The sequence below is a fragment of the Carassius carassius genome, chromosome 13 (assembly GCF_963082965.1).
Source record: "Carassius carassius chromosome 13, fCarCar2.1, whole genome shotgun sequence".
Classification (NCBI taxonomy): domain Eukaryota; kingdom Metazoa; phylum Chordata; class Actinopteri; order Cypriniformes; family Cyprinidae; genus Carassius; species Carassius carassius.
In genome coordinates this window covers 31,355,604-31,367,730 of record NC_081767.1, presented here as the reverse complement: position 1 = coordinate 31,367,730, position 12,127 = coordinate 31,355,604, and the positions used below count along the sequence as shown (strand labels likewise).

The window sequence follows — 12,127 nt, the reverse complement described above, 5'->3', positions numbered from 1 at the left end:
ATTTACTTGGCAAGAAAGGAACATGCATGAAGTCTTGAGTCCACGTTTCAATGCATGATATTAATTTGTCATTCTGCACATTTTTCCCCTTTGAGGCTCTTCTCTTTAAAAGAAAGATCCTAGAATTACCGCTGAGACAGCAAGTGAGCAGAGGGCACCTGAGAGCTCCCTGGAGCCTGGAGGTCCTTATTAAATCAGGAGGCTCCCAGCGCGCTGCAGCGCTCCGGATCTGCCGGCAGGGGTCAGATGTGAGGCGGCGTGTGCTCGGGCCTGTCACTCATCAGACAGCAGAAGCAGCAGATATGATCGCACTGGACCCCGGAAGTGTGTGTGACCCCCATCATTATTTCTAACCCATGAAACCCTTTAAACAGCTCGAGAAATTAAATTATCTATATCTATCTTCCCATCGCTCGTCTGAGAATCACAACTGGTGGATAGAATCTCATTTTGGAGGCGGTAAGCAAAAGACAAAGCTCTGTATTCCGATGAAGAGTCAAGTGAATCAAGATGATGTTTGTACGGCTGCGATTTATCAGCCGATTTAAATGTGTTTATAACGAGACCGTAAGAATAATTAAAGGCTTGACTGCTAATATAGCAGTTCTGATAAAGGCAGGTTGAAAATGTAATCATAAAACGGAAGAATTAGATGAAGGGTGCGACGCGAAATCAATCTCATAGAAGTAAACAAATATGTCTGTGCTGGAATGATGCTATGGAAGTTTACAAAATAACAAGTAGTCAAAATATGAGTGTGCCTTGTTATTTTTTTTTTAATATAAATCTAAGATTTAAACACATTTTCTCATAACAGGCCAGTGACACTTCAGTTGTTTGTACGTGAATGAGAGAGTTTTGTCTGTATGTAACGTTACTGCAATATTTATAAATGCGTTGTTCTTTTAGACTCTTTTTTGATTCAGTTGCAGCTGACTGAGAGAAACTTGTGTTTTTAGCTGTTTAGAAATCAACCACAGCATTATCTGATCTGTCGAAGAGGTGGGACATGAAACTGAGGTTTATAAATCTTAAATAAGCATCTTTTGATAATTAGCTTTCCTTATGAAGGACTTAAAACCATCATTTACTCACCCTTGTATTATTTACAGCTCTGAAGGATTCAGTGTGAACACTACATATATTTCATGACCCTGGGTTAAACGCAATGTTTTTCAAATTATAAGTGTGAGACATTGCATAACCCGGTGTTAAAAGGCACTAAACAAAACAAACTGACCTTAGTTTTGAGGCAATATTGAAATTAATATATCCGTAGAAAGTTATTTGCAAGAAACAATCAGAATTTGTTAGATTAGAAAATATAATTAGACCATTATTCTCAAGTCAAGTCTGCTTTATTGTCAATTCTTCCACATGTACAGTACATACATACAGAGAATTGAAATTGCGTTACTCTCAGACCCCCCGGTGCATACAGATAACATTAACAGTAGAGTCTAAAAATCTAGATCAAATATAAAATACAACTATACAATACACTATACAATAAGGGCATTTAAAATAATAACAATAATAATAATAATAAAAATTATATTTAAAATAATGAACAATTAAGTAATTCATAATTATTTTATAGTAATTCTATAAAATAATTCTATAATTTACTTCTATAATTAAAATACTTTAATTCTATTTAACTATGAAATATAGCTGAGCATGTGTGTTGTTTTAGGGTTCAGATTTCACTTTGTAAAATAAAGAGATGATAGCTAGTTTTGTGTAAGGCTGAAAATAAGGCTCCTTCTGCATTGTCCCGCTTACTGACACACTTTTCTGTCTTGCCGCGGGTTATAATCGCTTATCCTATGATTCTCTGTTTCTGTGTGTGTCCTCTACAGGGTCCAGACTGTAGATGCCTTTGAGTTCAAACCCAACAGGGTTCGAGAGGATGTCATTGTGAGGGACACTCTGTGTGGTGAGTCACTGAGAAAGCATCACTTAAACAAACCCCTCGCACTATATTAAACTTCAGTTTGTCAGAAAAGCAAAAGCACGCAGGTGAGCCTCTACTGTAAAGAATCTCAGGATTATTCAGTCTGTTTTCTGCATCAGAATGAGTGTAGATTGTCATTTTTGGCACTGACCATTCGCATCTCTCTTTTAGGTTGTTTGGCCTTTTGTTTTGTAAGCGATTTGCATCTCAAAAGTATTTATGTAAATGAGAGGCTAAGTTTCAGCCCAAGCCTTGTTTCAGTGACGTTCCAGTGATAGAAACTGGTTACCACAGCACTGTAAGAGAGCTTCATTTCGAAGCTGGCTCCCTGAAACTTTAATCACAAAAATATGATTTCCACTTTCACTGTATTTGTGTCTGTTTCTCGGGGTTGGATTTTGGGAATTTAAAATATTTAGTGTGTTATTATATTATTTAGATAGAAGCGCATGCTTGATTAAAAGTTTGCTATTCAAAAGTTTGGGGTTAGTAAGTTTAGTAAGTTAGTAAATGTTTCCGAAGAAGTCTCTTTTGCTCACTAAGGCTGTGATTATTCAATGAAAATCACAGTAAAATTGTGTTTTATTTTCAGTTTTAAAATGTAATTGATTCCTGTGAAGCAAAGCTGAATTTTCAGCATCATTACTCCAGTCTTTCAGTGTCACATGATCCTTCAGAAATCATTCCGATACAGGGTTACTATAGTTAACTAAAACCATGAAAAAAATTTTACTTAAAGGGATAGCTCACCCAAAAATTTAAATTCTGTCATTACCAATTCACCCTCATGACGTTCCTAACCCGTAAGACCTTCATTCATCTTCTGAACATAAATTAAGATATTTTTGACGAAGTCCGAGAGCTTTCTGACCCTCCATAGACAGCAATGCATCTGAAATGTTCCCAGGCCCAGAAAGGTAGTAAGAACATCGTTAAAATAGCCCATGTGACATCAGTGGTTCATCTGTAATTTGATGAAAATTCGAGAAGTAGTTAAACTTGACATACTAAAATAATGATTAAAAAAAAAAATTATGTTAAAAATTAGAAAAACACTCAGGATATTTATTTAACTTGGAATGGAAATGGAAAATACAAAAATTAATCTAATTCCAAATATTAAATATGGCTGATTACTTACACAATACAAAAGAGTGCCTTTGCTATTTTGATTTATTGATAAAATTAATATAATTTTAATTTTAATATAAATTTCCCCCAAAAAATGTATATTCAGTCATTTATAAAAGTAATAACACACCTCTCCTCAACAAGCCACACAATTTGAGGTATCATTCATGTCCATAGCACTGTAAAACGCTAAGCATGAGTAATAGTGATAGTCGTCTTAGTAAATATCAAGATTTACATTTACAGATTTGGCAGATGCTTTCATACAAAAAGCGGCTTGCATTGCATTGAAAAATGGAAATAATATATTGATTCATGCATTCCCTGGAAATCAAACCCATGATGTTGGAGTTGCTACTCAAAGTTGTAAATAAAACAAAGATTATTGGGGTACATGAGTTATTTACCTCAAAATGACACGTTTGATTTAATGTGTTACTTGCCATTTGTAATGTTGAGATTTATGAGCAATGTCCGAGTGATTTATAGTTTCTATGCCAGTTTTTATTCACTGTAGTGCCATGTATTGCCTTCCAATGCTTAAAGTACCAGTATAGACAGGCATGTGAGTCAGTGTTATGTCTGTCTGGAATGGTGATCCAATGGGAGTCTTGCTCGTCCTACTCAGCCTCTCTCTCTCTCTCTCTCTCTCTGCAGGTGAGAATGCAGTCTTCAGGACACCGGTTGAGGGATGTGGAGCAGCACCAGCCGCTGCTCAGCGGAGGGGAGGATGAGGTGGCGGCCAGCCGTATCTGGTTCATCCAGGACAGCTGCGGGATGGTGTGCGCCTTCATGACCTGGTTTCTTGTTATGTACGCAGGATTCGTGGTGAACTTTGTCATGCTGCTCCCCTCCAAAAGCTTCTGGTACTCTCTCATCAACGGCGTGGCGTTTAACTTCCTGGCTGTGCTGGCGCTGACGTCGCACCTTCGAACCATGCTGACGGATCCGGTAAGAAAGGACTGTTATTTCGATTCAATTTGCTTATGAAGGTTTTGTGATGGGTGTTATTGATGTGAAGTGTACTGTTTTTACCAGGGAGCTGTTCCCAAAGGTAACGCCACTAAAGAATACATGGAGAGTCTGCAGCTGAAGCCAGGAGAGGTCATCTACAAGTGTCCGAAATGCTGCAGCATTAAACCAGAGAGGGCGCACCATTGCAGGTAAGACCAACATCTGATTTATGGCTGGCAAAGCCTTTGCTAAAAGTATGCAATGTTTGTTGCAATTAAAAATGTCAGACCAGGTTTCTTGCACAAAAAAAAATATTTATGTCGTTTTTTTTCCACCCTCTTTTTAATTTATGCATTTAGCAGATGCTTTTATCCAAAGCGACTTACAGTGCATTTTTACAGGATTTTACTACTACTACTGCATCGTTTTGCACCTTGAATGAATAAAAACCTCCCTGTCAAGTTACTAAATACCACATTGATGTGTAAACATATTGATAAATAAAAATTTATATGTAAACGTGGGTTGTTATAACTTAGTGTGATCTTAAAAGTACATTAGAATTATGAAATGGTTTTGCAATTTCAAGTGATTATAAAATGTCATTTATTCCTGTGATGGCAAAGCTGAATTTTCAGCATCATTACTCCAGTCTTCAGTGTCACATGATCCTTCAGACATCATTCTGTTATGCTGATTTCCTCAAGACCTGTTTGATATTGTTATCAATTTTGAAAACCGTTGTAATCCTTAGTATTTTTTGTGGAAACTGTGATACTTTTTTTTCAGGATTCTTTGATGAATAGAAAGTTCAAAAGAGCAGCATTTAACTGAAATGGAAATCTTTTGTAACATTGTAAATGTCTGTGCTGTCACTTCTGATCAATTTACTGCCTCTTTGATGAATAAAAGTATTATTCTGTAAAAAAAAATAATTCTAGTAGTGTATAGTTGACAAAGGAGGGAATTTATCCCTTTAAATGAAGATCAAGCATCAGTGACTTCTACACATTTCTCGTCTTGTTTCAGAAATGGCATGGTCTTTTCTCCTGTTTTGTTTGTTGTAGTATCTGTAAGAGATGCATCAAGAAGATGGATCACCACTGTCCTTGGGTCAACAACTGTGTGGGCGAGAACAATCAGCGATTCTTTGTGCTCTTCACTGTGAGTGTGTCTGAGACTGCTTTCGCTTCTCTTACAACATTTTATGCTGGAATTGTTAACCTTCTTATGGCTCTAACATCTGTTTGCATGAGAACTTGAGCACATTACTATAAATCAGTTCTATTTCTCGACTGCAATTTTTGGTTTATATAGTCAATTATTTGGCTGTTACTACTTTGACAATTAACTCAGTCAAAAAAAAAATACTATGTATCAGCTATTACTTGGCAGAAACAAGCGTTATTGTGATCATTACTAATAATAAATTAGTAATGCTATCATTTACACTTGCCCTTAACCTGTGGCCTACAACATTTTGAGGTTTTCATCATAAGGAACCAGTATTTTAAAGCATGACAAAAGCATTTTCAATTTATTTTTTGAATAATATTTAACTCCAGTGTGTTTTTTCTTTCCTTCTTCTCAGATGTACATAGCCTCTATTTCATTGCATGCACTGTGTCTCAGCGGTTTCCACTTCTTCACCTGTGTCAAAGTCCAGTGGAATGGTGGGTAATAGACATTTGAGATTGGCACTCCATTACTGAAGCACAGAGACTATCATGTCATAAGAAGTCAAGAGCAATGTACTGACATTCAATTTGCGTGTCATTGTAGGCTTCTTTTGCTCTGATAAGCAACGTTTGCCTTAAGAAAACACATTGTGATGACACTTTCTGATTGATGTGCTGACTGTGCCCCAACCTCCTCCCTCTCTCGTCATTTATTACTGTTCTCATGTTTATAATTGGTCTTTTTTGCATGTCACTAAGTGTGTTTCATTCTTTTTAATGCTTTAATGATTTTTCCACTAGAATGAGATGCTATAGTGCAGTCTATACTACGGTTCTTTTATGCTTTACACAAAGCACTTGAGAATTTGATGTCCAGCATTGGTTTTGACAGCGTCATCTCATCTGTTCTGTAGAGTGTAGTGATTTCTCTCCACCTGTGGCGGTCTTGCTGCTGATTTTCCTGTGTCTGGAAGCGCTGCTGTTTCTCACCTTCACTGCTGTCATGTTCGGCACTCAGATTCACTCCATCTGTAATGATGAGACGGTAAGTCCACTTACACACACCTCCAGAAGTTCTGGTTACTAGCTTTACTTCTGATGGACCTGAACTTTTACAGCAATGCAATGTATTATAACCTGCAGAATTATTTATATTAATATATTTAATTTGTATGTATTCAAATATTATATTTTATTTTAATTGTATTAATCATAAAAAATTACAAATATTTTAATTATGTATAATAAAGCAGTAAAATAAAAAATCTTTTCATTTTCAATATTTCTCAGATCTAGGCTGAATTTTAATTGTACATTATTTATATTAATATATTATGTATATAATAAAATTGTATTTTTATTGTATTAATCAAAAATACAAATCACAAATATTTTGTATAAAGCAGTAAAAAGAAGATTTGCATTGTATTCCACTTTCTAAAATTCACTTCATTTGAGTTCTAAAATATTTATATCAATATATTATATGTATATAAAAATATATTTATTTATTATTTTTTTATATATATTAATCATACCATTAAAAATATAAAATAAAGCAGTAAAAATATATATTTTCAATTTACTCTGTATTATTTCTCAGATCTAAGTAAAAATTGCTGCATTGAAGTTCTAATTTATTTATATTAATATATATATATATATATGTATATGATAAAATATTACTATTTTATTTTTATAATATTAATCATACAAATTAAAAACATATGTAAAACATAAAAATGTTTTATTATGTATAATAAACCAGTGAAAAGAAGATATTTGCTACATTTGTTCTGTAACAATAGGCTGAGTGTACTAGCCTTAACTTTTCATTTCTTGCACAGGAAATCGAGCGATTAAAGAACGAGAAGCCCACGTGGGAGCGGCGGGTGCGATGGGAGGGGATGAAGGGTGTTTTCGGCGGGCCGCCCTCTCTGCTCTGGTTCAACCCTTTTGCTGGACTCCGCCTTCAGGTTCTAATGGTTCGTGCCCGGAAGAACGGGGCCGAGTTCTCAGTCTGAGCGCAGAATGCTGTCTGCCTTCTTGCCTATTACCCCCCTCACATAGGACCTAGGACTCCTTCCTTTATTGCTGAAGCAGATTTGGAGGTACTACGGTGAAAACCTGTTAAATAACTGATGCCGCCCCTGGAACAATGAGGCTACGTCTCACATATTATTACCTCGTAAGGCGGATCATATTTGTTATGCTCATATTGTCTTCATGAACATTCATTTTGATTTGCTTTTGATTTATTTTTGTTGTTCGGAAATTTGCAGAACATTTGAAAGGCATCGATATCCGTTATCCAGCCTGAAGAAATAGCATTTAGAGCTACCATGTGACAAAAATAATGGTTGTTTAAAGAAATAGATCATAAACCAAACTGCAATTTGCAAAGGAATGTGTTTTTGCCAGGAAAAAGAAAAAAAAAAAGTTTCTTTGGTGAATCTCACAGAAGCTTTCAGGAAATGTCCAGGAGGTCCGATATCACATCAAAATCAAAATGAGAAAATAAGAAATTATATTGTACTATTTTTCTTCGCCTATTACTATTTTATTCACGTTGAAAGGAAATGCTTTATTTGCATTATTGTAATGCAAATAAAAATAGATAATCTATTATTTAAAATGTAAAGTATTTATACATCATTTGTACTGAATTTAATTTTAGTGGACTTTTTTTCACACTACACTGATAATTTAAGTTGCTTGATTATACATACAATAATGCAAAAGAAAATCTTTTTTTTGTTGTAGAAAATATAATTGATAGTTTTTTCTTTAGATTTTCTTTTGAAACACGAACTGGACATTTCCTTGTGAGATTGGCTGTTTTAGAGGTTAAGTGCTTGCGGCTGGTTTAGTCACCTTGTCTTTAGTGCATAACCTAAATGATAAAATCATTTTAAAATAGTCTCTTCTTCATGTATTGTAGAGATAATAATAGCCTCATTCTGTCTTCAAATGAATGCCAATCCCACAAAGAGCTTGAATGGACGTGTGACTATATATATAATTCTCACAATGACCTTAAGCTGTTTTGTGAGAGAAATAAAGAGACAAATCACATTACAGCACACATAATTAAAGTATGTAGGCCCACGGCTGAGCCAGGAACTCTAATAAACGTGTAGAGTACAATTTTAACACACGGCGGTAAAATGAGCTGACGTGGACGAATGCTGCACAGTTCTATCACTTTGAGTTTTATACTGTGTTTATCGTTAAATCGGGTTTCATTGTCTTCTTCACTTTAACCTTTAGCTTAGAGAATCGCTTCATGGTGACCACTAAGTTTTCCTTTTGGAAAATATTTTCATCATATAACGCTGGAACTTGTTTGTCAGGAACGACGCGATGTGTGTGTTGCTGTGCTTTTCAAGGGAATCTCACAAAATCCGTCAGGAACATATTTGACCCCAAAATTATTTTATTGAAAAGTTAATTTGTATAAAAAGTGAATTTCATTCACTCCTGGTTTATTCTTGCTGATTAATTATGAAACATTGTCGGTTATCAAATATGAAAAATCATCAATCAATCCGTTATTTTTAATATTTAAATGAGAATAATGTCACAATGCCATAAATCCTTATGTTCCTAAATATAGACTTCTTTATGTAATGCATAATTTCCTTTTTTTGTGAAAATATGTCCTGGATCTGTTTTTGACTGGCTTAGTGAGATTGCCTTGCTGTATGATATGAACGTGTTTTTACTTTAAGAATATATTTTAAAAATCATCAAAAAGTACATTATATCACAGCACTAAAAGGATTTTAAGAGGCTTAGAAAACCATTCCATTTACCAAGCTGAACAGATGTGTGTTAATGCTCTCGGATATTATGTTTACAATATTTGATTATGTATTGATGCTTTGGTTCTGGTATCACAGCCATTCAAGAAGTCCAATGTAAAAGATGAAGCCAACTGCATTTTAGCACAAAAGACTAGAAATCTTGAACATTTGAGCCAGTCTGACATTCGATCATTCGATAAATGATTATAGATCAAGTAAAACTACAGAACTAGTGAGACTTATGTTACTCTGCTATCAATAGCAGTGTAATTCCAGCATTTTATTAATGTTTCAATGAGTTTATGCCAATTTTTGTTATTCGTTGTTAATGTAATGACTCTCATTTGACAATGCAACTTTGTTTTACACATTCCCTTCTCAGAACAATGCAGACGGTTCATGCAGTGTGAACTAGAATGGCTTGGTGTCGCTTATTTTTACTGTAAAGAAGCATTTTGAGTCTACGAGTTATTCATTTTCTGTAAAGGGAATATGTACAATATGCAGTAGATCATGTTTTGAATTTGATATGAGAGGACTTGTTTCTTATCAGCACATCACTAAGAGTGTATCTCATGCTTTTTATACCTTGTGTCAATTGGGTAGAAATGGTACTGTTTTCTTTGCATTAGAAAAATTAGCGAGTTTTGCATTCTCTACTATTATTACAACTGCAACAGTATTTGCCTGAACTCAACTCTATTTTTAAAACATGCTTAAGTGATTTTAGATGATACCGGACTGTAAGACTGACTTTAAAGAGGGATGTTTGCTCTTAAATGACCTTCATTAACCTCAGAAGAATAGCATTAGGGAATAAACTGATATAATATGTTATTTCTTGGTGGTTCTGATAGATTCAGTCTGAGAGTATCAACAAAATCTGGAAACGTTGTCTCCAACTTCCACCTTTTCCCCACATTAGACATTTACAGTTCTGCAGATTTCACTGAGCAGGAACCGCTCAAGCTTCGAGCTCGTTTCAGCAGTGTCTGAACTTGGAAATGTTGGAAACCGGGTGTACAGCCACAGAGATGATGAAATTATGTCTGTTATAAATGGTGTAGACAAATATTGTTCTGATACTTTCAGGTGTTATGAAGTTATGTTCTTTCTTATGTAAAGTTCTTTTACATAATAAAGTCATTAGATTTAAAAGCTATTAAAACCTAAAGTGTGAACCTGATTTTTTTTTTTTTTTTTTTTGCTCAGCAAAGATTTACATTTATTTGAACAAAATATAGTATTATAATAATAGAGCTGAATTGTGAAATATTACAATTTAAAAGACCTGTTTTCTATGTGAATATATATTTTTAATGTCATTTATTCCTGTGGTGTAAAACTGAATTTCCAGCATCATTACTTCAGTGTCACACGATTCTTCAGAAATTATTCTAATATGCTGATTTAGCACTCAAGAAACATTTATCTAAAGCGGAAAATAGTTGTGCTGCTTAATATTCTTTGATTAATACAATGTTCAAAAGAGCAGCTTTTATTTGAAATATAAATATTTTGTAACATGTACATTTTTTTGTTATTTTTGATCATTTTGAATTGAATGCATCCTTACTGAAAAAAAAATCATAATTTATAAAAATATATATTTCTTTAAAAAATTAAATAAAATACCCGAACTCATAAGAAAACATTTTTATTTGTATAAAATGTTACAGTTAAAAATGGAAATCAAGCTGTGTTATTCGAAAATAATATATTTGATTGGCAATAAATTGTACAGTGTTATTTCTTTCACAGTAACATGTTGACACACTGGGAATTGTTTTTGAATTGGTCAAAAGGTGTGTGAACCCTGTTTAGCAAGTCGGTGCACTTTTTAACAATTTTTTTCTAGTTTATGTAAGATTGGTCTGGTTTTATCTAGTTTTGTATCCTGTTTGGTTTGGCATTACCCAGCTGCCATGTATCATTTTAAAATCAGATGAAAATAGTTAATGAAAAAAACCTTGAAGTTTATTTTTTTGATACAGAAACAATCAATGGAAAGTCACATATAACAAATATTGTTTAAACACTGAAAACTGTCCAAAAGAATGTAAAGTTGGGAACATCCAATCACCAGAATGTATGAACTGTCCATGAGCACTGGAGATATTATATCGTCTTATGTGAGAGTGTCTTCACTTCTGATGTACTCGCCGATATCAGCCTGATGGAAAACCACGATGGACATGGGGTCGACCTTCCGACACTCCTGTGTGGTCTTCGCTGCCACTCCAAAGCCCTGAAAAGACATGATGATTGTGAGAGCACCATTCAAGATCACTGAATACTTTAAGAAACCGTTCACATAAAAAACTGAATTTGCTTAATGTACTCATCCTCAGGCCATACAAGATGTAGAGCCGTGTTTGTTCATCAGAACAGATTTGCAGAAATGTATCATTACATCACTTGCTCAGCAATGGATGCTCTGCAGTGAATGGGTGCCGTCAGAATGAGAGTCCAAACAGCTGATAAAAACATTACAATAATCCACACCACTCCAGTCCATCAAGTGAAGTGTAAAGCTGCGTATTTGTAATATTTTTTTTTTATTTAAATGTTTGTATTACAAACACACAGCTTTCCTCTTCTCAAAACGTTACCATATTTTCCGGACTATAAGTCGCACTTTTTCATAGTTTGGCTGGTCCTGCGACTTATAATCAGGTGCAACTTATTTATCATAATTAATTTGACATGAACCAAGATAAAACATTACCTTCTCCAGCCACGAGATGGCGCTCTATGCTGCTCAGTGCTCCTGTAGTCTACCACTGAGCAGCGTAGAGCGCCCTCTCGCGGCTGTAGACGGTAATGTTTTCTCTCGGTTCTTGGTTCTAAATAGGACGGGACTAGTTTTCTAAACTACGCTTGAGTTTCGATTCTTACCAACTGACGTCTGCGATTTTCATGTACCAATTCGGACGGGACTAACATCTCCGTGTTTATTACAGAGGTGGGAGGGTCTGATTTGTGCATCTGGGCGTCAAAGAGATCACGCGCTCTGTATGCGTGCGTTGCATTCATTCAGAATGATTGCCATTAGTATTATTACACAATAAATACTAAATGACTAGTATAGCAAAACCATG

General features: G+C 34.8%; 2 protein-coding genes across 3 annotated transcripts in view; one reads left to right on the top strand and one right to left on the bottom strand.

Annotated features, from left to right (window-relative positions):
* Positions 1–208: 208 nt before the first annotated feature.
* On the top strand, positions 209–7,977 carry LOC132155735 (palmitoyltransferase ZDHHC7-like). Its single transcript, XM_059564450.1, has 8 exons — positions 209–459; positions 1,863–1,939; positions 3,746–4,039; positions 4,127–4,251; positions 5,110–5,206; positions 5,634–5,715; positions 6,135–6,265; positions 7,068–7,977. The coding sequence occupies exons 3-8, from the start codon at positions 3,752–3,754 to the stop codon at positions 7,242–7,244; spliced, it is 900 nt and encodes a 299-aa protein (XP_059420433.1). The 5' UTR covers positions 209–459; positions 1,863–1,939; positions 3,746–3,751; the 3' UTR covers positions 7,245–7,977.
* Positions 7,978–10,730: 2,753 nt separating this feature from the next.
* Positions 10,731–12,127, bottom strand: part of nip7 (NIP7 nucleolar pre-rRNA processing protein) — a 127,045-nt gene continuing 125,648 nt past the window's right edge. Inside the window, exons 5-6 of one of the 2 annotated variants that reach the window (XR_009437401.1) lie at positions 11,019–11,274; positions 10,731–10,802 (exon numbers count right to left, since the gene is read on the bottom strand). Coding sequence is in view for 1 of the 2 variants with exons in the window: in XM_059565330.1 (XP_059421313.1) it covers positions 11,155–11,274 (120 nt within the window). In the remaining variant the exon portion in view is untranslated. Of the gene's footprint in view, positions 11,275–12,127 lie in introns of both variants that reach the window. The other variant, XM_059565330.1, reaches the window with a different exon arrangement.